At 32.9% G+C, this 27017-nt stretch overlaps 1 protein-coding gene across 6 annotated transcripts in view; it reads right to left on the minus strand.

The window, feature by feature from the left end:
• The window catches only part of sgcz (sarcoglycan zeta), a 503764-nt gene that overhangs the window by 88391 nt on the left and 388356 nt on the right, over positions 1-27017 (minus strand). For all 6 annotated transcript variants that reach the window (XM_087237039.1, XM_087237041.1, XM_087237040.1 and 3 more), the window contains exons 5-6: positions 16277-16399; positions 12471-12543 (exon numbers count right to left, since the gene is read on the minus strand). In XM_087237039.1, the coding sequence (XP_087093165.1) occupies positions 12471-12543; positions 16277-16399 (196 nt within the window). The remainder of the gene's footprint in view (positions 1-12470; positions 12544-16276; positions 16400-27017) is intronic.

The raw sequence follows: 27017 nt of genomic DNA on the forward strand, positions 1-27017 counted from the left end.
CTTGGTCCACAGCCTTCAAACTCCACCAACTGGACTGACAGTGACTGCACAAAGGTCTGAAAAAGAAGACTAGAGAGGTGGTGCTTGGAAAATGGAGGCCATCCAAGCTGTCTGAAATGGTGGTAATGTTTCTTTGTCGGAGATTTGCTGTTTAATTAATGAGAGCCCGAGGCAAGTTCAAACCTCAGCACAGAGAGGGGAACATCGAACTAAACAAATGAAGGCAAATTACCAGATTTGTGCCAAAGAGAGTAAAAGATGGAAAGCCAGAAGCTGCTGATTGAAAGAAAGTTCCAGGAATGTAGAGCCATTTTTTTGATGATTTGCAATCAAAACTTTTGTTTTATCGCATCACTGTTGCACTGTTTTCAGTGATTTGGATGCTAATCAAATGATAGAAATTTACAAAATGATGTATTAGTATGAAATAAGCCAGGGTTAATTGTGGTTTACTCAATTTAGTGATGACTGTAAATATTAAAACTGTGGTTTATATGTTTTAATTTAATGGGGTATAGTGTTTTTTTTAGCCAATTATAAACTTCCTGTGAAAGCTTTAAGTGACTATTTTCAATTTCATATGGTTCTTTTTACACCATCGATGTTGCAGGGTCATTAAAACACATTTAGTTCAATAGACTTAAGCATTCATTTAGTTGTTCAATGGTAAAAGGAGAGCAAAGACTGTGTCAGTATCAGCAGACGAGTGCAGAAACAGTATTGAAAATACTGGGGTAAAATAAAATTCATATTTTAAAGACAGTGGGGTGCAGTGCTTCTTGTCTGGTCTGAGACCCACTCATATTGTAAATCTATCAGGCAGTGAATATCGCTGATTTTTAAAGAAATCAACCTTAAATGTAGTGATTTTATTAAATCGTGGCTTAAAATTATAAGTCTGTGTACATATACCCCATTAACTATTATTCCTGTGTAAATATATTGTGCAATTAAGTAATCTTAAGAGTTAACTGTTGATGAACATGTTGTAGCACAACAGGTCACATCAGATAAAGTCTATATAATGCAGTTTTATAACCCAAGAATTTATATTTTTGAGAAAGATTTTAGGGCAAGCTGTCCCATTTATTACTATTTTTATTTTTTGTTATCTCATATTTGTATGTGTATCATATGAAATATCACAAAATTATCAAACATGTCACAAATGCTTTTTGTCTTGAATCATGAGTGCAAATGTTATATTTATTTTATACAACAATTCAACAAATAATAAAAAAAAAATATTATGTCACATTCTTTTGTTCATTCTTTTTATTTTTGGCTTAGTTCCTTTATTAATCTGGGGTTGCCACAGCGGAATGAACCGCAAACTTATCTAGCACATGTTTTACGCAGTGGATGCCCTTCCAGCCTCAACCCACCTCTAGGAAACATCCACACACAGTCACATTCACACACGTACACTACGGATAATTTAGCTACCCAATTCACCTGTACTGCATGTCTTTGGACTGTGGGAGAAATCGGAGCACCCGAAGGAAACCCACGCGAACGCAGGGAGAACCTGCAAACTCCACACAGAAACGCCAACCGACCCAGCCGAGGCTCGAATCAGCGACCTTCTTGCTGTGAGGCGACAGCTCTACCTACTGCACCACTGTCACCTTATTATGTCACGTTTTAGATGTAATGTTGTGTTTACCAAGGAAATAATATCTACAACCATCTGTGTGTTGGTTGTGTAGCTAATTAGCAGTTTAGATGCAACATCTGAACAGAAAGAAAGAAAGAAAGAAAGAAAGAAAGAAAGAAAGAAAGAAAGAAAGAAAGAAAGAAAGAAAGAAAGAAAGAAAGAAAGAAAGAAAGAAAATATGTTTACTTTACTTAAATAATTAAGTAAAATCTTTGCTTAAAAATAATTTAAAATACAGTTATAGAACACTAAAATTCAAGGTTTTAGGTCAAAATGTCCCATTTATTTAGTTTTTTTTTTTTATTATTATCTTATATTTGTATTAGATAGAAAAGTTCAACTGTATCATGCAAGAAAAAATATCACAAGTGCTTGACATATGAATGAAATGCCATATTGTTTTTTTACAACAATTTAATAAATAATAAATTAATATTCTGTCACATTTTAGCTGTAATATGATCTGTTTTGCCCCCCCAAACATATGATATACAGCGACCTTTGTGTTGATTGTCTAGCTAATTGGCAGTTTTTCTAGATCAGAGATGACCAAAGTAGGGCCCGCGGGACAAAGTTGGCCCATTGGAACCTTTGATTTGGCCCACTATCCCATCTGAGAAGAGAAGGAGAAGGATGGAGAAGGTTGAGGCGAATGCCTTTAAAAAAGATTGTCATTTCTAATTTGACGTAACATTTTTTGTTTGCTTGTTTTATTGCTGAAGTACAAAAAAAAAAAAAAGCAAACCGAAGGTAAATCTTTTAATTAAATGTTAATAATAAATAATAATAAATCAGATTTTTTATTTTGTAAATAATGTCAGTCGATGGATAGAGGACTATGAAGAAGACATCACTGAGCAAATCAAGGCAAAGAAGTTTAACTCCATTTTGTTATAAATTTGATTGTTTTTGTTTCACTGTAATAAGTTAATTGTAAAATGTAAAAAAGAAAAATGCTATATTAGTTAATAAAAAGCAATGCAATAACTTTTCTAGTTATTTTTCAATATTATTATATAATATAGAAAACCTTCATCCCACAACTCTCCATCAAGTTTGGTTTTTGGCCCATCATAAGAAAAAATTTGGGCACCCCTGTTCTAGATGAAAGAAAGAAAGAAAGAAAGAAAGAAAGAAAGAAAGAAAGAAAGAAAGAAAGAAATATGTTCATTTTAGTTAAATGAGTAAAACCATTGTCTTAAATTCATTAACTACCCGTATGTATATAATTCTACAAAATAATTTAAGTCAGCTTACAAGTTGCAAGGCAAGTACTGTAAGTTAGGCCAATTTGTCACTTAAGACAACAGGTTTGTTTACTTTTTTAAAATAAAAGTCCACTAAATGTTTTACACTATAACAGTTTATGTGTGATAAATTATAAAGTGATCATTTAAACCGAACACAACAAAACAAAATGAGGGTAATTTTTCTATCACATTTAAAATGCAATTAATTTAGTGTTTAATTAGATTAATTAATCACTACGTCACTCAATTAAATTGATTAAAAAATAATCAATCGACAGGCCTAATTAAAACATATATTAGACTGCACCGTTAAAACAGCAGCACACAGATTTAATTAAAGTTAAATATGCTGAAAATTCTGTCAGTCGCTTTCTGTTGAGTCGTTCCGTGTGAGCAGTTCCTTTAAATAATTAATGGAGAACAACTGAATAATCTTAGAAGTAAAACAAAAAAGGAATGACGAGAGATGCATCCACTGTTTCACTAATTCAGCTCATTCAAGCCTCGCTTGTCAGATATTTGTCAGAACTCAGACTAGCATCTCACCATTACAAAGAAAATAAAACAGGGTGCAGGATTACATAAGATCTGTGGCACATCAATGCGGAGCGTCTTTCTTATTGTTTTCAAATGAGATGACACTGTGAAATTTTAATGAAAGAATACAGAAACAAAAGATGGCCCTGTTATGAATAGTTGAACAAGTATCAGTCATTTTGCTGAGTTTCAGAGCAAAAGCCAGCACTAAGAGTAAACTAACTAATGTTAGTTAGTGTATTTTTTTAAACTGCATGTGTTTACCTTGGCAGTGTGTTTGAGCTCTCTTGGCCACCATAGAAAACAACAGTTATGAAAGCATCTGATCATAGTTATGTGGATATGTTTGCACATCAGCAGAAATATCACTTAAATCTGCAGCTTCACATATTAATCATCCACCCGCCACCTACCAGCACATATAATTTTATCCGATATATATAGATAGATATGTATTTTATCCACAACCGACCTACACCTGATCACCCCTTTATGAATTCTAATTCTTTGTTTTAAGCATGATGATAGGTCAGCATGGATCCTTTATTATTAAGAGCAGATTCAGTAAGCTTAAATGTGCATCTTTCTTTTAAATGAACATTTATTTATAAAAGCAAAGTCTGTGACAGTAAAAAAGATAACAAAATCAGTGCCAAATCAGCCTAAACACCAGCTATGTTATGCCTCATTTAGACTAGCAGCGACTTTGTAGCTGTCTGTCGTTCTAGATGGCGACCTGCTTCAAACGCAGGTCTGTGTAGGTACAGTATATGCAGGTACAGCACAAATACAACTGGTCACTGAGTGAGCTGACAAAGGATCACGTTAGCTGTACCAGTGCTCCTATTAACTCAAGAAAGTCACTGTTCATTTGCATAAAGTTGAAGGATTCTCAACTTTGTTGCATTGCTCGACACACCCGCCTGGTCGCTAACAGTCACTCTCACTCACGTAGATGGATGTCCCCGGAAGTTGGTCGCTTCCAGTTGAAATGAACAGGTGCTTGTTGCTTTGTGCTGCGAGTCTCATGTAGTTTGAATGAGGCCTCATGCTTTCAATTTAGCATGATGTTTCGTATGAGTTACAGGTCTTGTGGCTTGTGTTTTTAATTAGGGCCCGTTGATAAAAAATCCATTAAAAACACATTCGCGTTTTACATAATGTGTTAAAAAAAAAGCAAAGAAAAAAATATGCCAAATTTAAAGTTGATCCATCTAGTGGATAAAATGGTAATTGGCCATGTTTTCTGAGATATGCCAGTGTCCTTATAGTATGCCATGACAAATTTAACAATGACACTGCATGTCAACTTTCAAGCTGATTGGACCATCAGTTGTAAGGTTGGGTTCTTTTTTTTATGGTTTTTGAACTTTATAGCACCACCATGTGGCCAAAGTCCACGGGTTTTGACCAAGCGGCAACCTCCCGCTCTCCCTCAGGAAGCCAATATGGAAGTAACTAAAACTGCAATTCATCTGAAATTCCGCTAGTCCTGGCCGCTCCTGGCTCCAAAACGGAAAAAAAGATGTTTACAGCCTGGTACAAAAAAAGATTTTGGTTAATACAGCTAATATTACCCTTCATGATAACTGTGAGGGGGATGAATTTTTTTATAACTCATCCGTTAACTTTATTTTAAGTTATATTGAGTTTGCATAATTAAGGGCTTGGCCACTTGAGTGACAGCTAGGTCTCATTGGTGGCCGTCACGTCACCTCAGCTGACTGATTAACTACTGAACTCGGCATATTTATCTATTTCTGTGTTGTTTTATGTAGCTTTACACAGTCAACTGCCTTTTGGACTTTTTTCCTACAATTATTAGATGGCATGGCATGCTGAGTGCATTAAATTGTGCTCACAAACCATTCACGTGGCCTCCGTTTCCCATGTGAGTAAAGTTATATACTTATATACCATCTCTATACATGTATTTGTTTTATTTAAGATCCTTTATATCATTATATCATATATACCATTTATATTTATATTTAGAGCTGTAATGCACTCCAGAATCTGACGAATTGATTAGCTGTAGGCTCTAGAACAGTCATCTGAAGCGTTGTCATACAGTGTTGTGCTGGATTTCATCAATAGTCTTACATTAACTATCACAGACTATATCTGAAGTGTTTGGAAGTAATTCACGTTTTCCTCCTGTTGAAAAATGTCATAAGAACAGTGTTTAGTGGCTCAATGTATTACAGCAGTGTTTTTAAAAGACTAAACACTTTATTGATATAGTATACAACCAAGCACACGTGGTCAGAATACAAACGAGTCACAGGTGATAAAGTATTAAGCGTTCTCCCAAAGTAAAGTGTGTCTGAACCAGGTCCAAGCAAAATGCCAGCGGTGGCTGTAGCTCTGCTCACTCTCCGCCTCTTTTCCCTTGTTTGGTATCCCGTTGTGGGTGTGATGACGCACGACCAAAATGACGACGGTTGGCCGCGCCTACTTGTGGTTTCTTTTGCGCTCTTCAGAAACCTATGGGTGACGTCACGGACACTAAGTCCATATATTTTACAGTCTATGGTTTTGACCCAAGGATTCAAACATGTAAAGATTTACATGATAAACGGTCTAAGAATGGTGGCCAAAATGTCTGAAATGATGGGCCTATATGGGCTGATTTGGCAAATTTCTTTGGCAAGGATGTAGTGTACTGGAGTATTCACACATAAGTTTCAGCTTTCTTGGACTTACGGTTTGGTTTACAATACCAACTAGGGCATAATAATAATAATAATAATAATAATAATAATAATAATAATAATAATAATAATAATAATAATAATAATCTCAACGAAAAACAATAGGGTTTTAGTGATTCGCGCTTGAACCCCTTAAGAATAAAATATTGTGTCCAAGTACAACCTGAAAACGCAAGTCAGAGTCCCATTTTTTTTTTTTTTTATTTATTTAGAAATAAAATATATTCTTTAGAAATGCATTCATACAGAAGTACATACAAATGTTTTATGAGGTATTATGATTAAATTACTGGTTTTATCCTAAGGATTAATCATGTACAATGGAAGAATGTGCTGATGAAGTCTGTTATGGGCCAGTCATAAAGCTCTGTCGGAGATTTTATAGTAAGCTCCTTTTAATTGTTTTTGTCCTACGTAAACATGCACTGGATGAACGTCTGGAGATTGTGCCCATCTCATTCTAAACTCTTTGTTTTTTTTCCATTCAACAGCACAGCGGTGTATAACAATGACTGCAGTAATTATTATGCATCTCACATTTTTAGGAGAAGAAACATGAACTGTGTGATCTAATAAACCCCTTACACTTGTCACTCAGAGTTTTTTTAAAATGTCAGATTTAACAAATAGTGAAACAAAAACACTTTTTTTCATAGATGGATGAAGAATAATGTACATCATTTTAGTCCGTGTTGGGAGTAACGTGTTATAAGTAAGGCAGGTTACGTAATAAAATTACTTTTTTTAAAGTAACGAGTAAATTAACAAATTACATTTAAAGATAAGTAATATTATTTGAGTTACTTTTTAAAAAATTGTAACGCGAGTTACTTTTTACCTTGCTTAATTGGCTTTTAAATCATATATTAAATAAAATAAAACATAATAATAATAATAATATAATAAAAATGACCTTAGTCAGGTTGAATCACACACTCAATGAGAGAGCGTGCTGCGAGGTAACAAACGGCTCGCAAACTCATCATCATCATCATCATCATCATCATCATCATCATCATCATCATCATCATCATCATCATCAAGTCTCTTTTATTCACAGCAGATGAGTTAGTGTACTGTTCTAGCTACTGAATAATTCATGATATTGGCTTGTTTCGAGTCAGAGGGTGTATCCGGTATGATAAAAACAAAGTAATTCATTATTTATGGAAGACGCAAACTGTTTCACGTTAACGATTCAAACGACAACAAAACAAACGATTCATTCGCGAATCACTCATCATCACTACAGACAGTCAGAGACAGAACAATGGCAGGTGTGAGACTTACATTTTTGCAATGGATTCTTGTTGTTCCGAATTAATTACAGAAAACAAGTGGATTGCCGTTAAGTGCGAATTAAGCATCGTTTCCTTCCAACAAGTCAAAGATAGCAAAATTGTCCCTTCCTGATTAAATAGCGGCAAATATAAATAGTAAAAACGTAATTTAAAGTGGTAGGAGAAGCTACGTCAATCTTGTCTTAATTTAATAAGAGATGCATTTTGTTTAACTTATTATTACTCTCTTATGGTTCATATTTTTATTGTTTTATTGCATCTTTTATTGTTGTGCTGTTTTGCTTGCCTTGTGTTCTAGTATTTTGCCTGTAGCACTTTGAGTATAAGAAAAATGCATTACAATTTGATATTATTATTATTATTATTATTATTAGTTTATGTGCAGTTTTTTCTTATCGAATAAAAACACAAAATGTACAAAAGTAGCAAACACATTACTTTACATGCTTTCATTAATCTGTGAATACAGCATGTATTGCTCTGGGCTCAGAAAGTTAATAATTATATAATTTTGTTCCTACATTTTTTAAAGGAAAATTAAAGTATAGGTTATACAGTATGGCTGGTTGTTAAATGCAAAGCTTCTCTATAAATAAAAGTGAAAAAAACACCTGCAAGTAATGAAAGAGATCAAACCAGCCAGTAAAGGAAAATTATTGCAAAATAACCCAAAAGTAATATATCGGTTTACTTTCCATAAAAAGTAACTAAATAGCACAATCAGTTACTTTTTTGGAGGAGTAACACAATATTGCTCGGCACTACTTTCTAAAGTAACTTTCCCCAACATTGATTTTAGTTTATTTCCACATACTTTGGACTGTTGCAAATTATATCTTACTAAAAATGTACTGAAATATATATGACAAACAAACAAATAATAATTCAATGAAGCCCTAATCAGAAAAAATAAATAAATAACAGTTTTAACAGTTTCTTAAACAAACTTGACAGGAGGTTCGCTGCAAAATACATGCAATAAATGTGTCCATCTAAAACAGGGGTGTCCAAGCCTGGTCCTGGATTGCCGGTGTCCTGTAAAGTTTAGTTCCAACCCCAATCAGACACACCTGGACAAGCTAATCAAACCCTTCCTAGGCTTTCTAGAAACATCCGTGCAGGTGTGTTGAGCCAAGTTAGAGCTAAAATCTGCAGGACACTGGCTCTCCAGGACCGAGTTTGGACACCCCAGGTCTAAAAAATGTGAACTTTAATTCATCAAAGCCTTGTTACACATTTAAAGTATATATATATATATATATATATATATATATATATATATATATATATATATATATATATATATATATATATATATATATATATATATATATATATTTATATAAACAATCCCTTATGACCTCTAAGATCCTTCAATCCTACAGTTTTATAAGAACTATGCCTCAAAAGAAAGCAACAAAAGAAAAAATCCTTGCAAATTATCATTACCAAGAAAATGCATTAAGCACTAGTAACACATAAATAATTTATCATGCGAATCTGAACTACTTAACCAGACATTGCACTCAAACTAGCACAGATCGGGCATCATTTGTTATTAGTGTCGAATCGCTTAAGAGGGTTTATAAATAATTGAAAAGGCCTTTCTGCATTCTTTAACATTTGCCTGAACACTAAGTTACATTTCATTACTTTGCCATTTAACTGACAAAAAAAATCACCTGGACCAACCATGAGTAAAGTTCACTGCTCGGGGGCTCAACAGTGGTTACTAATGAACCTTTAACAGTTGGAATCTGCAACTTTCCTTGCCTCCCTTGAGCTCATTCTCGCTCCCTAAAATGTTAAGTGAATTTGAAGGGAGGTCGCTGCAAAATACATGCAATAAATGTGTCCGTCTAAAAAGTGTGAACTTTAATTCATCAAAACCTCGTTACACATATAAAGACAAAAAAGCTTAGGAAAATATATTAGCTTATCAGAAGTCTCTCAAACCCTACTTTAAAGGTGGTCTGATCAACTCCCGCTGTGAAAGTGTATCAACAGCATGCAATTGAACTCTGTCGGTGAGACCATATCATAAGACATTAGCCTTTAATAGACTCTATTAAGTCATTACATGTTCCATTTACTTTAACTGCATAATTCTGAACTCTAAGAAGGACACAGAGACTGAAACTGAAAGAGTGCGTGTGGTGAGAGAGTGAAAAAACTGGACAAACATTAGTTTACTGAAGTTTCATATGTCAAAGGATGACGTAAAAAGCTAGCCCATAACTCGTTTCATTTGACTGTTAAGCCCTGTAATAATGAGCTCACTTCGATAAAACAATAATTAGAAGAAAGTGAACTTGATTTATATGTTTCCTGCTTTCGATTTACAAATTAATGAGGGCGAGAGTGAAGTGAAACACGTAAAGCGTGTAATAAGGTATTAATCCCTGCAAAATGTTGAAGGAATGCTAATGCACACGGGTCGGTGAAGGATGCCAGATTCTGTCAGAGGAGAACAAGCAGAAATTCAACAGAAGAGATGAGAGACGTTGAAGGAGTCGTGATGAGTGTGGCGATTATCTGCAGATTCTCGCTATGGCATTACTTCACAATCAAAGTGTCGGCTCTCTGCTGTGGAACAGACTGCAGACTGAGCTCAAATTACAGCAATGCTCTTTGTCTAGCTCAATTTTAAACTGCAGAACTGAGAGAGGGGGGAAGAAGTGTAGATTTATTGGTCAAATTTTAAAACTATGAAACAGTTTAGACTGTAGACCATTAATCTATGAGAGCCCAATGACTTTTTGGTAGACAGAGAAGCAGGGTGCTCTACTTAATGTAGTACAGTGAAACAATTGGCACATCAAATGCTTCACAAAACACTTATTTTAAAAGGATACTTTGTACATTGGTAGATATGGAGGTTAAGAGAGCTCTTGGATGTCATCTAAGATATTTTACCAAGTGTGTTCTGAACGATGAATGAAGGTGTAAGGGTATTGCTGCTGAGTATTTAATTATTTCTTTTCAGAACTAACCCTTTAAGATAAGATTTAGCTTTTATATATATATATATATATATATATATATATATATATATATATATATATATATATATATATATGTTAGGAGTGTAAAAATGCTTTTTCTTTGATGAACCCCGATGCAGACATGAACAAATCTGTCTCGGTTCAGTAACAATTATAAACGGTTATTATGTACAGATGTCATTTATCACATATACGTTATATGGCAGAAGCTTACTATGGCAAGGGAGGAGACTGTGATTTATTAAAATGCTACAACTACTTAAAGATAAGATAACTGTGCAGAATTCACTGCTTGTGAGTTTGCTGAACAGTCTTTCACTGACAGGGAAATACATCAAACCCAGCTATGGATACAATGAAAGCTAAACTTTCTATCTCCCTCTCTGTGGCCACTTTGACTCTCGGCTGTTACAACAATAACGTTACTTGTGAATGCAAACAAGAGCGTGTCTGCATAGCAAGTTTTCTCCACCGCATTGTTGTCTTTAATGGATCAGCTGATCACCGCCACCGTTTAACATCCATGTCTGTGTCACCATTTACAGCGCTAGAGCCATGCTGACCCCCAATTGCAGCCTTTTCTGTTGAGCATGAGATCATTCATGGGCGTTTAAGAACTTGGTACAGTACATATATCTGACAGTATTAAAGGACAAAAATGTATTACAAATAATATATAAATAAATTTATAATTTGTAAATGTTATGGCAAAAATGATTGTGTTGCTAAGTAAAATATTAAATTGTTTATGGAAAGCATTGTCAATGCACCGTGATATCGAATTGAACTGAATCGATGGCATGATAATCGTAACTGAACCAAACCGGTTCACTCCCCTTATATATATTACATATTTCAAATATATTTTAACGACAATAAATAAATAAATAATAAATAATAAATAATAAATAAATAACATTTAAAAATATGTTTTTTTGTAAATAAATAAACTATATAATATAGTAAAATATCTAAAAATAATACAATACTAATATAAAATAAAACATTTAGAAAATTGATAAATCTTTAAAATTGAATTTAAATATTTAATTTACATTTAATTTCCAGTAAATTACTAATTTATTAACAAACCTGATTTTTTATTTTTTATTATTGTGGATATTTATGGTTTGCTATAATATCACAATTATACTGTAGTAGGCTGAGATGAATATTTATGTAACTGTGAGCAAGCAACTGGGGCTTAAAAAAAGAGACAAAAAGCTGGTAACAAAATTGGCCAGCAGGGGTTAAATTGACCATTCAACTAAGACTTGACCTCTCAATGGTTCAAATCCTGGTAATGCTTGCCATTAAGGAGAAATGGAACCTAAAAGGGTCAACACTCCCACTTAAAAGCTGAAAGTCTTGTATAAAATGTCACTCTCCCTCCATTAACCCAGTCATAGCCTCAGCTTTTCTAATGGCGCAAGTAGATTTGATCCTGGTGCGTTTGCATTACAAGACTTCATAAGCGATTGGAAAGCACCCAGTAGTGCTCCATCAAAGCAAAACTGGGCGGTAAAAGCGCTCGGTTCTCCTCAGTAACCTGCGCACTTACACTTAAAGTGACTCCATCCATCATGGCACTACATCATTTCCGTCAGTGATCATGTAGGAGTTTGGGGAAGTGGAAAGCATCAGGATGTGTTAGTGACCTATTGGACATCCAATCAGATATCGACTAATGCAGACAGAAGAGATTAGATAAATCTGATTGGCCGATTCTCCAGTGATGGATGGGGCGTGTCAAAGAGGTTGTGTCCTCTTTCTCATAACAGAGTGCCAATGGGGCAGTTTGTCACTGAATATCGAGGATATAAAGCTTCTATGGACAATTAAGAAGTGGACGTTCATTAAGTTCACGTTTTTATGACTTTCCTCCATCCTTTTGTGCATTGTGCTTTTCTTTTTTTTTTTCTCATCCTCGAACTCTTTTACCCCCAGCTCTCAGTGTGAATCACACACTGAATGATAATGTGATACATTAAGAAAGCATGCCTTACTTCAGGTCTTGGAATGGTTCAGCTCGAACATGTGGCGTTTCCACTGAATGACTAAACACAACTCCCTCGTTGCCTAGAGAGGTAAAGAGAAAAACACAGAGAGTGACAAATCAAATAAGAGTTGCAATTGAAGCATTGGAGAAAACAAAAGTTGTAATTTGCATGTTTAAATGCGTCTAAAACAAAAACAGTTTTTGAATATTAGAACAATAAAAAATATAATACATTTAATTTGATTTCATTATTATTTTTTTGTTTATTTGTTTTTCTTCACCTTCACATTAAAATAAGTCCAGTTTCATACATTTGTATCATTTTTTACTAAAGGCATCCATTAAAGAATTATTGACATATTGCATAAAATACTCATAACATAACAAAATAAAATAGATAAAATACACTTCTCAAAATGAATGCATTACTTGTCATTCTTGTCTGGGTTTGTAATTTTTTAAATAATTTTAAATACAATACAGAACAAAACAAGTATTTTGGTTGTAATGTTAGTCAAATACACTTAAGAGTTTTTTTATGGGAATAATAAAATGTGTACAACACACACAACATGTGGTCTTCAGTTAATGCGCTTTTATGCTTTCCAAACTCCTAAAACAGAGGTTTGAAAAATCAAGAGATACAGTATAAGCACTGTGGATTGGAAGAATTTAGTACTTTCCCCCCAGATCTTTACTTTCTTTTAATTTAGAGCATTCACAACGTCCCCAATTTTATAATTTTTATTTTTTTTTTAAATGTGCTTGTTGAGTGAAAATTTTAATTATGTGTTGTACTACCTTGCTTTATTTATTTATTTATTTTTTGACAATTTCTGTCCTATTTTTCCCTCTTATTTTTTTACCCACAGTCATGTCTGGAAAAGCTTAAAGTTATAGTTCACCAAAAAAAATGTGAAGTTTATAAACTAATTTTGAGAGGAGCATGTGATATGATTAATTGGTCTCTCATCCACAATCATCGATAAACCAATCAGATTAACCCAAACCTACAATAAACAGTAGGATTATGTAACGGAAATCAGGCTCGATCAAAGTCGGAAGTTACCTCCCTATTAGGACTCGAATTTATATATATCTCATTATTTTATAACACATCAATAGGTGGCAAAGAGTTAGGTCTCTTTCTTGACTTTACACAGAAACAGCATCGCATGCGGCATGACATGACTTTGTTGCAGAGACACTATTGGTTAAATTTCGGCAAAGTAGAATACGGAAGCAGCTTGAAGTGGAAAGCTTAAGTATGCCTGCGGTCTGGAGGTATTATAAAGTTGAAGATGATGACAACAATAAAGATGAAAGATGATGACTACAATGCCATAGCAAACGGTGAGATATGTCAACTTGGGATTGCCTGCCGGGTATTTTAAGTTGAGGTACTGTTTGTTTTTTACCATTACATTTTTTTTTATATTAAATGTTCAACTAAATTCCAGAAGTGAAGGATTGATGTTATTTATTACTTGATTGTTCAAGCTACCTCACAGAAGTGCTCTGTTTGTTAACAGAGCTGTTAAACACTAAAATAAGATTTATTAAATATTATATATATATATATATATATAATATATGTATATATATATATATATATATATATATATATATATATATATATATATATATATATATATATATATATATATATATATATATGTGTATATGTATATATACATCCTGGATATACTTCACTCTTCTTTATTCTTTTTTATGTATTATAGAAGTATCGGATCAGGTTTCAGTATTAGTAGATACTCAAAATCAAATGACTCGGACTCGAGTCAAAAAAAAAAAAAAAAACAATCAGGACATCCCTAATTAACAGCCCATTTCAACAAACTTTCCTTATCTTTGTTTTGGAAGATTCCACACCCCCCACCCCTGCCCACCCCATCTCCTGATCTTCTTCTTTTACCAGGGTGAGCTCTCAAGAACTATCTGATCTCGGACCCACCTAATGCTAAATGACCAGGCCGGAGCCTTGGGCTCAATTATCTTTGAGCTGAGGGTTCTCTCCCTTTGACAGCCTGCCAAACCTGCAATTAAAATCAAGCAATATCTAAGTGTTAACTCTTAAAACTTATTTGCTTAATTTACACATTTCAGTTTGGTTTAGATGGAGAACATAATATAAACTTAGAAAAACTAATTATTTTTTATAAACGTCAATAAATGTTAAAAGTAAAAATGAGCCATTTTTTGACACGAATTCAGAGTAAGAATTGTTTAATCTAAAAAAAAAATATTCAGTTTAACACACTACTCTTTCTTTCCATTCACAATTCTTCTTTCTGTCACATTTTAGCCTTTCAGTCTCACTCCTGAAGAAGCAATACATTTCACTTATGCATGCTCTGTCTATCTTTTTTTCCCTCCACCACTATTTCTCTCCCTTGATTCCTCTCTACACCCATGTCTTTTTTTGTGAAGAGGTAATGGACAGATCTGCCCAATTACTGAGCATGTGCCCTCTTCGTCCCTGACCTCTAGCTATTCCATTTGACCTCCCAGCAAGCTTTTTCAGAAAGAGACAGAAAAAAAAGAATCAGAAGAGTAAGAGAGAGAGAGGCGCCTGCATGAGTGAAATCTATTTGAATCAATCTATTTGCATTTCAATGTGAGGTCAGGTTACTACTACATATACGGTGGATATTTAAATATTGAAGAAAAAAAAGACGGCCTAAAAAAGGATGTATAAATAACTCTTTTAAATGTAACACCTTTTATTATTATTATTTTTTGGGTTTTGCAGTTTCAGTGCTTGGCTGTAATATGTAAGTGTTTGCTAAAAGGAAAAATAATAATTCAGGAACAACCTAATTGTTTATAAGCGAGTCGTTAAATCTTTTATTTAACTGATTTGATAGAAAACACTGATTCATTCAGCTACTGTAACTAATTGTCATCTGTTGTCCTGTTTACATCTGCTAGCAAAATACATATTAGTAAAACTGTTCACAAATCAGTGCCATCATTCAACTGCATGTAAACACAGTTACTATCAACCTGTTTATTGAACTGATGTATGAAAGCAATATCACACATTGAGAGTGATTCATCTCTCTCTCTCTAACACACACACCCATCTCGAGCTCAGCAGGTTTACTAGACTTATGACACCTGACTGTATTTTTTGACAAATGTAAAACAATTACCTCAGTAAAGTCTTATTACTGACTTTGATTTAATGGACAATAGTTAAATTAAATTGCATGCAAATCTGCAATCTTATTTGGCAGATAGTATCAGTAAAGTAGCTGGACATGTCAAAAACAGAAATGGGTGTCCATCAACTGAAAGCACACTGCCATGATGACAACTCTGTTGATTCTAATGGGATTGGGCTTGTTTTACATGTCAGGCATCTGGTGTAGATACGCATAGCCAAACTTTTCTGACAGATACAAGCATGCAAGGTATGATTTATTCTAGAGGATTGTGATTACATCTTTCAGATCTGTATGAAGCCATAGGAAGTTGTAAATAAAACAAAGATCCTCGAAGTATGTTTGCATTTTCACTGCAAAAGTTTCATATGGTGTGTGGTTATTTTATTTTATTTTATTTTATTTTATTTTATTTTATTTTATTTTATTTTATTTTATTTTATTTTATTTTATTTTTAATGTTTGTTAATTAATTAATTAATTAATTTATTTATTTATTTGTTTATTTAATTTTATTTTTTTAATCCTGGGTATAAAATTAGTGCAGTAGTGAGACTATGGTCTATGTTCTTGTTCATGGATCATGTATAAAAGTAAGAAATATATGTGAGTGTGTTTGCGATACCTGTTACTCTCAGTTTATCTGTGCCAATACTGATTTCTTCTTCATCAGCAGAGAAAAGGACTCTTTCCCCATCACTGCTTCTCACCTCGAACCGCTGACATTGAGCTTCCACCATCTCTGAGCCTATAAAGAAAAAAAAAATGTAATAATAAAGACTTGATGAATAAGATCAGATTAGACCTTTGTGTTCCACATAAAGTCCATATATAAAATAAAATAAAATAAAATAAAATAAGGTGTTGTTAATATTATGAATTATAATAAAATACAACACCTAATTAATAAATGCATAATAAATAAATACATAATAAAAACATACATAAATAAATAAATAAATAAATAAATAAATAATAGTTCAATAATAATAGTTCAATAATAATAATAATAATAATAATAATAATAATAATAATAATAATAATAATAATAATAATTATTATTATTATTATTATTATTATTATTATTATTATTATTAATAATAATATTATTAATAATTGTATTCAGAACGATACACAAATATATAGTGAGAATTTTCAGTTGCTGCTTCAGAGCACAGCTGCTAGTGTTGACAGTGGGAGAAAAGGCAGTTTGCTAATTTTCTAAATTAATATTAGAGCAGCTGCTCATTGTTTCCAGGGTGTTTAAAAACTTATTAGAGTGACAAATTATAGACATATTTGTACAAAAACATTTAATTAATGACATCTCTTCAGTAAAAAATGGTGCCAAATATAAACACTAATCAGTTGTTCAGTCTTAATGCCTAATGGAGTCCTTCACCACAAAAGAATGGATGGGGGAATGGGGGAGAGAAACATGATTTACAATGTTAAGGCAATATCCTGAACACAAAATAGCATTTAAGGATGGGATTATTTGGATCGATATATGGATGGATGGATGGATGGATGGATGAACGAATGAACGAACGAATGAATGAACAAATGAATGAATGAACAAGTGAACAAATGAACGACAACCTTAAAAGAAAACACAACTCTTGAAATCAAGTAAGAAAGTAAGAAATAATTTTTCCAATTTAATACTATAAACTTTCACATGATTAAAAAGAAAGTTTACTTAAGACAGTTTGCAGTTTCATTAGCAGAAACCAGCTTCAACACTCTCAAAAAAAGTTTGTCGGCCACTCCGCTTATAATCTTAAAACAACAACAATTATACTCTCTTAACATCATTAACTGTGTCCTAGGTAAACACAGATAGAGTTTATATTAAAGTTCATAGTAACATTCAAAGTGTCTTCTTTCCAATGATACCTATTTTTTGTTTGTAGCTGGAGTTAAGAACTGCTACTATTTAAAGTTAGGTACTGTAGGTGTAAATCCCCAAAAGTGAGTGCTGACTAACAGGTTTATACAAAATACCTTATTTCCCCATTTCATTGATGATACATTCTTATAATACATTACATTAGAAATAACTAAATAAAAACAACGAGCCTCATTAATACATCAAATACTTTCAAATGATGATTTATAATATGGTTTTACTAAATTTAAAAACAAAATAACAATGTTCTGATTTGTATTTCTGCTTAATAAAATGTGGAAAGAAAGAAAGAAAGAAAGAAAGAAAGAAAGAAAGAAAGAAAGAAAGAAAGAAAGAAAGAAAGAAAGAAAGAAAGAAAGAAAGAAAGAAAGAAAGAAAGAAGAAAAAAATAATGTCTTTCATCTTCAGAGAAAGAGCTGAAGTTGTCTTTTTCTCATGGGTCCGAGACACAAAAATAAGCATGAAACTGATCCTGACTTTGTTCCCCAAAAGTGACTTGGCCCATAAACAGCACTGCCACAGAAACCTCAGCTTTTAATTCACAATGGCTTCACTGACTATATTATTCATATCTCCCATGTCTTAGGTGACCTTGAAGAGCAAACCTGGCTTTGTTTGTTTGCCTACATTGTGTGTGTGTGACAAAAAGTAAACTTCTCTCTTCTCTTGTCTCCTTAAGCCTAGGCTCTCCTTTTCTGCCACCTCTATTGTCTTTCTATCTCTCCTCATGCATGCATTCCCCGTCCTCACATTTTTTTTTTCTTTAGTGTTTGTACTATAAGACACTCTGCCCTTTCTCCAAATGCCCTATGGCAAAGATAGGAGTCCATTAAAATAGCCAATAACAATGCAAATTTTTTGGATTTCATTTAGCCAACTCTTCCCTAATGTTTACCATGTCATGCCTTATTGGATAGCACAATAGAGACTTTTTAACATGGATAATGAAACAACAAATGAGACAATATATGGGACAACAAATAGCTCACATTTTAAACAGAAAGTATAGGTAAAAATAGCATTTGTGTTGCCTCACAGCAGGAAGGTGGCTGGTTGGAGTTCCGGCTGGGCCAGTTGACATTTCTGTGTGGAGTTTGCATGTTCTCCCTGTGATCACGTGGGCTACTTTATCACTCATGTTTACTTTATCACTACTATTATATCACAGAAGTCATAGAACTACAATATAAAAAAAAAAATTTAACAAATTTTTAGACAGTAGTTTTAATAACCTAATAACTAATATCTCTAATATCTCTAATAACTGATTTATTTTATCTTTGCCATAAAGACAGTAAAGAATAATTGACTAGATATTTTCAAGACACTTCTATACAGCTTAAAGTGACATTTAAAGGCTTAACTACAGTAGGTTAATAAGGTTAACTAGGCTTGTTAGGATAATTAGAATTTTTTTTTTTTTTTTTTTTTTATAACGATGGTTTATTCTGTAGATTATCTAAAAATAAATTAGCCTAAAGGGGTTATTAATTTAGTCCTTAAAATGGCATTTAAAAAATTAAAAACTGCTTTTATTCAAGCCAGAATAAAACAAATAAAACTTTCTTCCGAAGAAAAAAATATTATCAGGCATACTGTAAAATTTCCTTGCTTTGTTAAACATAAATTATGAAATATTTAAAAAAAGAGAAAAAAAGTTATGCTTTATGGGGGCTAATAATTCAGTTTTTTGTGTGTGTGTGTGTGTGTGTGTGTGTGTGTGTGTGTTTTAATTTATTATTTATTATTCTTCTTATTATTATAATTTTTTTACAACAGTTGGTTTTTGAATCTGAGAGCCATGCAATATTCTGCAAATAATAGCACTCCTAAAGCCTCTTCATCCTTCACCATTGTGTATTATGCCGACATACAGCAACAAGCAAAAGACACTTTACAGTTTGTCAAATATTGCAGCTGGTGGTCAACATAATGTACGTTTGATAGGATTTTCGAGGGATAATTCCTATTTTAAAATATTTATAATTTTGGAGACACAGTTCGTCAGCAGCCATTAGCCGGTTATACTGAACAGAGCAAAGACGGTTGACGATGTCCATCAATAGCCCCTTTCACACAGTGATATCAGTAAATATCCGGAAAATTTCTGGAACGATTTTTCCAGTACATTCATTAAGCACTGTTCACACAGGTGAGGACGTTAGGGAATTTTTCCGGAAAAGACACACATCCATTCCAAAATAACGGTAAATTCTGACATCATTAACCAGGAATGACCTCTAAACAGCTGGGCTTGTATTTATAAACATTTGACTACGTTACAAACTCTGTGGATGGATAAGTATTGTGAACAACTTCGATGAAAATATATAGTGAAACACTTTCGCATGTTGAGATGTGTATAGTATGTGTGTGTGTGTGTGTGTGTGTGTGTGTGTGTGTGTGTGTGTGTGTGTGCTGGCGCTCACCGGCTGCACATGCGACGCGTCAAGCAACTGAAGGAAGCAGAGCGTAAAGGTAAACAAACAATGGCATCTTATCGAAAATTATTTACACAGTTGGCGTTAAGAAGGAACATAGAAACATTATCTGACTAACATCGAGAATCTAAATGTGTCTGAAAAAAATATTCAAAGGCTTTTATTTTCATAAACCTCGTGGACGTGAATGCATCTGAGTATTCTGATTGGCTAAAGTAGACGTCTCACGTCAGCGAGTTCCAGATGTGCATGCACTCTTTCCAGCAATTTTTCTTCTGCGTTCACACAGTGCAGCATTCCGGCAAATTACCGGTAATATTACAACTTCTCTTATCTGAAAATAGCCAGAACGAATTTACCGGTATTTTCACAAAGGGCCTGTTCACACATACAGACCTTTCCAGAAAATTGCCGGTAATTTTTCGGAAAGGTATGTATGTGCGAAAGGGGCTCATAAGATGGCGACAGAGACGGCATAATAAGCCCTTAAACAGCATAATTTCTAACTGCACTATAATGGAGCTCTCCTTACACTGTTTATTCCTTCAAAGTCTATCTTTTCTTCATGTGGTATTGCTGTGCATTATTACTCAGGAAGTAACCATGTTCCTTATTATTGTAGATGTGTTTGATTGAGTGTCATTGTGTATTTTGCTTTAAACCACCTCAGGAAAAAAAAAAATTACATGTGTAAAACTTTCCTGCTCTATATCTCTGTTGTTGGGTCAGAGATAGCAGGGGAGATTCACTTGTTACTCCAGGGCCGAATATTATTAGTTTCGGGGTTAACTCCCTTCTCTTTTAGTTGCAGTTGGTGAATGAACGAGGACACATGTAACTTGGCCCAATCATTTATCACTCATTGCGAAAAAAACAAATAAATAAAAAAAACCTTCCTGTTTTCTGTGTTTCCCTCTCCGCTTCAACAACACACACACATACACACCAAACTGCACACATGCTAAACAACAACTTGTTGGGGTGTTTGTAATCTAATATGATTATCTGTTATTATCAACGTGTTGTTTACCATGTGTTGTTGATGTAAGATTGTATTCATTTTGATCTGAATATTCATATTGATTATAACGAGCGCACACACATACATCTGACAGCCTTCACAGAACAACAGGGAAGAGCCTAGGTGCGCCGGTCACTGAATCCAGAATACAGGCTCTCATCTCACCGCACATTCTGACTTTATATTCTGCTCTGTGTTTGTCATAAAGTCATCTGAGCTCAATGATCAGGTGTTGAATCAAAATCTGACTCCGGGGGCAAATCTGCGCCCTCACAGCGGTTTATCACAAACTTTTCATCGATTATTTTCCCCGCGATTGACAGCAAGAACAAACACAGAAGCTGATTGATAAGCACTGCAGCTACATGTGTTCAAAAGAATCTAAAACGCCAAATAGAAAGAATTTATGCTGGATTTTCTAAAATAATACATTCTGTATCTAGCTTTTCACGTGTACGGTGGCTCTGAACCGTCAAAACACCTCTAAAAAAGGCTTTTACGGACATGACATATTTGTATATATGTACATTACTGTAACACATCAAAGAACATTTGAGCTGTAACACATTTTATTCAAGAACATTTGAGCTGGTTTCAGTCCTTGCTTGTTGATTAAATCCCATTTTGTTATTTAATATATTATTTTTATGCAACAGTCAGTTGCATGTTAATTTTGCTGTGAAGAAAAGAAAATTTTTTTTTGCATGCTGATTTATGTGAAATCGTGAATATAGGTCGATATAATCACCTTGCAATTTTTTAAATGATAACTTTTTTTGATTCGAGTATAGACTATTCATTTCATAAGAGCAGTTCAATCTTTTTTGAAGTTTGCTGCATAAAAATCTAACATTTTGAAATATTTCTAATTATCAGCCAATACATATTTTCTATCGGCCTCCAAGTCTGAAGGGTTATCGGTTGTCAGTATCGGCAAAAATCCATATCGGTGCATCCCTACAAAAAACAAAACACCGAGGAAAAAAAGCCTCTGATCTCCTTTCACAACTTAACACTTATTAAAGGAGGCATGCCAGAAAATGTTTTAAATGCATTTAAAAGATTAACCCAAGCCAATTTTCCTCACAAACTTTTTACATTTTGATTTATATAGTCAGTTTTCAACCATGTCTCAGAAAGCCGTGCTGACACACTGATTTAAGGAGCCTCAGATCAACATGGCTGAGCTCTTTCACCCAGCAGGAACTTGCTGATCCTGCTGTGCTTAAACATCTTTTGCAGAAAAAAAGAGAAACAAATGAAGAAAGTAGAACATATCTTCTTATCTTGAAAATACATTTATATTTTAACAATCTTATTATTTTACTGAATACAAAGACGGACATTAAATACAAAAACAAAACATGCTGTTCATTAATTAATAGCTTATCATCACATCCCTTATAATTAGAGAGATCTGTTGCACTTCAGTGAAAGTTTCACACCGTTTGATATCTTCTGAGGAAAATAAAAAAAATTGAAAGAAGGAGACTGAAAATCTACATGAATTATGTGGGATAGTGATTAAAGACGTGCTTGAGGATAAGGCAAGACTCATTTTGATTATGCTGATGAGGGCGAGAAGAGAATGCTAATAAAGTGTTAATTCATACTCCTGTTTGATTAATCCTCTCTTGACCATCTCAGTGCACAGCGGCAGCAGATATTTGCTCACAGATCCACTGCAGACCGCGATCATCTTCAGACAGACGTGACAGAAACAGGATTATGATTTCCATTCCTCCTTTCAATACAGCTCGGATAATTAAAGTTTTAATTAGTGAGTTTGAAAGGCCAAACTGTCAGCGCATTTACCGGGAAAAAAGCTGCTAAATTATTTAAAAAGCTATATTGATTGAACATGGCTAAATTGAATCGACAAGCAGAGAGTTTTAAATTAAAAGGGACATGTGAACAATGCCATTTTTCAGCTAAAGATTAAAAACTTTTTTTTTTTTTTGTGAGTTGTACATTAATTTAACTTAACTTAATTTATTTCTGAAGATTTAGTATTCTGGTCTTCCTCTTGTTATAATGTAGAACCACAGATGTGCCCTTCTGGGTCACATTAACAGTTAAGTCAAGTCAAGTCAAGTCAAGTCAAGTCAAGTCAAGTCAAGCCAAGCCAAGCCAAGCCAAGTTAAGTTAAGTTAAGTTAAGTTAAGTTAAGTTAAGTTAAGTTAAGTTAAGTTAAGTTAAGTTAAGTTAAGTTAAATTAAATTAAATTAAGTTAAGTTAAGTTAAGTTCATTCATTCATTCATTCATTCATTTTCCAGCTTGGTCCCTTTATTAAGCCGGGGTCACCACAGCGGAATGAACCGCCAACTTATCAAGCACGTTTTACGCAGCGAATGCCCTTCCAGCCGCAACCCATGTCTGGGAAACATCCACACACACTCATTCACAAACACACACACTACAGACAATTTAGTCTACCCAATTCACCCTTACTGCATGTCTTTGGACTGTGGGGGAATCTGGAGCAACCGGAGGAAACCCACGTGAACGCATGGAGAACATGCAAACTCCACACAGAAACGCAGAGGCTCGAACCAACGACCTTCTTGCAGTGAGGCGACATCACTACCTACTGCGTCACTGCGTCCCCTAAGTTAAGTTTTACTTTACTTCACTTTACTTTTACCTTACTTTTAAGTTACCTTGCTTTACTAAGTTAAGTTAAGTTAAGTTAAGTTAAGTTAAGTTAAGTTAAGTTAAGTTTTACTTTACTTCATTTTACTTTTTATTTCTGAAGATTTAGTATTTTGGTCTTCCTAGAAATGGAAATGCTCTTCTGGGATGGTTAGGTAAAGTAAGTTAAATTTGACTTTACTTTTACCTGTTATTTCTGAAGATGTATTATTATATATTTATTATCAGTATTTATATAATCTATAACCAGAGATGTGCTCTTCTGGCATAGTTAAATTTTACTTACTGGGATAGTAAAATAACTTAACTGAAGTGAAACCATTCTTATTGATGAATTACTATATTTATTGTTTGACTCTTTTGTTTATTTTAATAAATTGTATTTATCTGGATTTATGATTCTGATTAATATCTAGAAGCAGAGATGTGCTCATCTGGTGTAGTAAAACAACTTAACTAAAGTTATAATCTTCTTATTGATGCATTTCTGTATTTACATTTATTGATTCACATATACTATACAAAAACATTCACCTTAAAACTAAAAAACTGAAACTAATGCAACTTATTAACCCTACAGAAGTACCTCAAATAAACTGCAATAACACTGACACATAGCAAACTACAAACTGTTTATTAGACTTTGAAAGTGCCTGTTCAAGCCAGGTTGTAAACAACAGCTTGTTACCTCATATTATGTTTGCATAATATCTGCTGCTTTTGTGATTGGAGAGCTGAAGGTCTGAGTGCTTGATTACTTCAGTGATTGTTCTCAGGAAATGCACATATAAGAAGTAAACACTTGTTGTTTGGACAAGGACATCATCACTTTCAGAAAGCCATCTAGACAGAAGCACCTCACGGATGCTTCCTCTTATCCAGCTGATTTCAATGAGAGATGATATGCAACGGATATTAATGACCTGCTCTTGAATATTAATTGATTCTGCATTCGCACTCCCATAAGAACTGAGGATTGGTGATTAATAGTTGTTTTGAAGTTGGAGGAAATGGAAGCTTTCTGTCAGACTGAAATGGGAAGAATAAATGCCATTGCCATGAAAAAAATAAATAACTAAAAAATCACAATGTTAAAATGAAAAGGTGCTTGTTATGCTGTATTTCATAATGCATAAGGAAGTGGTGTTTGATAAATTTGACAGTTGAATTCACAAACTACCTTGAAGAAAACACTAAGCATGGTCAGACAAGGCTTTTCGGGGAACTTGATGGAAATCAAATGTTTCGGTATTTAAGAATATTAATAAGTTGTAAAACTGAGGTCTGGATATTACATGTGGCAATGGATCAATTTACAAGGAAAGTGTATGGTTACGTAGGTAAGTAAACAAATAACAGTTATGATATGTATATATATATATACAACTGAATGGACAATTATTAGACTTTTTGTGAAAATTTATAAGATAAGGTTATAAAACTAATAATTTAAATAATAATAATAATAGTAATATTAATAATAATAATAATAATAATAATAATAATAATAATAATAATAATAATAATAATTATTATTTTTATTATTATTATTATTATTATTATTATAAATTATATAGTAATAATAATCATCTTCTTCTTCATCATCATCATCATCATCATCATTATTATTATTATTATTATCATCATTATTATTTCAGAAAGGGGTCATTCACAAAGTTTATCAGCATATTTAGGGTCCATTGCATAAAAATGCAGAAAACCTCTGATTAGCGAGTTGAGTCATATAAAAATTGCTGTAAATATTCAGCTTCATTATCATTGCAGCTAAAGCAAGAGGCTACAGATGGACTTGAACGAGGATGAACATCTGTGCAAAATGCTGCTGATATTAAACGTGGAGGTTCTGATTGGAAACACTTTGACCATATGAGTAAACAACCTGAGGTGATGCAAGCTAAAGAAATGTTCATCTCTAATGCTGACATTCACGTAAGGAAAAGTAAATCAAATCAAATAAATAAATAAATTAAATAGATAAATAGATAAATAAATAAATAAATAAATAAATAAATAAATAAATAAATAAATAAATAAATGAATGAATGAATGAATGAATGAATGAATGAATGAATGAACAAACGAACGAATGAATGAATGTATTAATAAATAAATAATTGAATAAATACATTTATTTTATTTTATTTTACTCTATTTTACTAAAGTTTTTTTGTTTATTTTAATTTTATTAAGTTGTTTCATTTTGTTTTTATATTTTATTTTAATATTTTTTTTATTTTATTGTTTTGTTTTACAATGTTTTGTTTTATTTTATTATTTTGTTTATTTAATTATTTTGCTTTAATTTTATTTTCTTATTTAATTTAATTAAACTTTACTTAATTTTATTTTAATGTTCGGTTTTATTTTAATATTTTGTTTTATAGATGTTTTTACTTTGCTTTATTTTATTTTATTTCATTATTTTGTTTTGTTTTATTTTATTATTATTTTTTTTTTATTATTTATTTCATCATTTTGTTTTATTCTATTATTTTAATTTATTATATTTTAATTTAATATATTTAATTTCATAATTAAATTAAATTAAGTTAAATTTAATTTAATTTAATTTAATTTAATTTAATTTAATTTAATTTAATTTAATTTAATTTGTAATTAATTTGTTATTGATAATTCATCTAAAGTGACATTGCTGAAAACAAGTTGACAAAATAAAGGTAAAACAAAGCAAAGCAGGCCAGTAAAAAATATATAATAAAATAAAATAATGAAACAGTTGGAAATATAAATTATTTATCTGAACCTGATAACCGTCATCAATAAAAGAGGAAATGGGGGAATTTTGTCCACCTGCATTAATCAGTGTGTGTTCGCGCATGTGTCTGGGTGTGGTTTGTGGACAGCATAAAGAGATAAATAATCAGAGCTGTTGTCATAATCAGCAAACACAGCCTTGAAGACTGATGCCTGTATTCACACACATTAATCTCCATACGCTCCTTCAGGTACTCCCTCGCTCTCCTTGGAGGGCTTAAGCTCACTACCTCCAAGCGGCAATGTGGCATTGCAAATGATGATATTCATTTAAAACTAGCAATTTATTCGAGCTAAATTACACAACATAAAACAGCACATTAAATTTCTGAGCATTCGTCTACATGCATGCACACTTTGCCAGTGTATTCTTACCGTGATTAATTACTTGGAACTAATCACTCAAATCACTGGATTTTTTTGGTGCCGTGAAACTTATAATTGGTGACTGGAGCACTTTGAGGCAGCTGTTTTTGAAATTTCCAGGTATATCTACATTTAAATTGGATCCCTCATGCCCTGCAGTGGATGCAATGGAATAAA

Source organism: Danio rerio, chromosome 1, assembly GCF_052040795.2.
Source record: "Danio rerio strain M-AB ecotype USA chromosome 1, GRCz13ab, whole genome shotgun sequence".
NCBI lineage: Eukaryota > Metazoa > Chordata > Actinopteri > Cypriniformes > Danionidae > Danio > Danio rerio.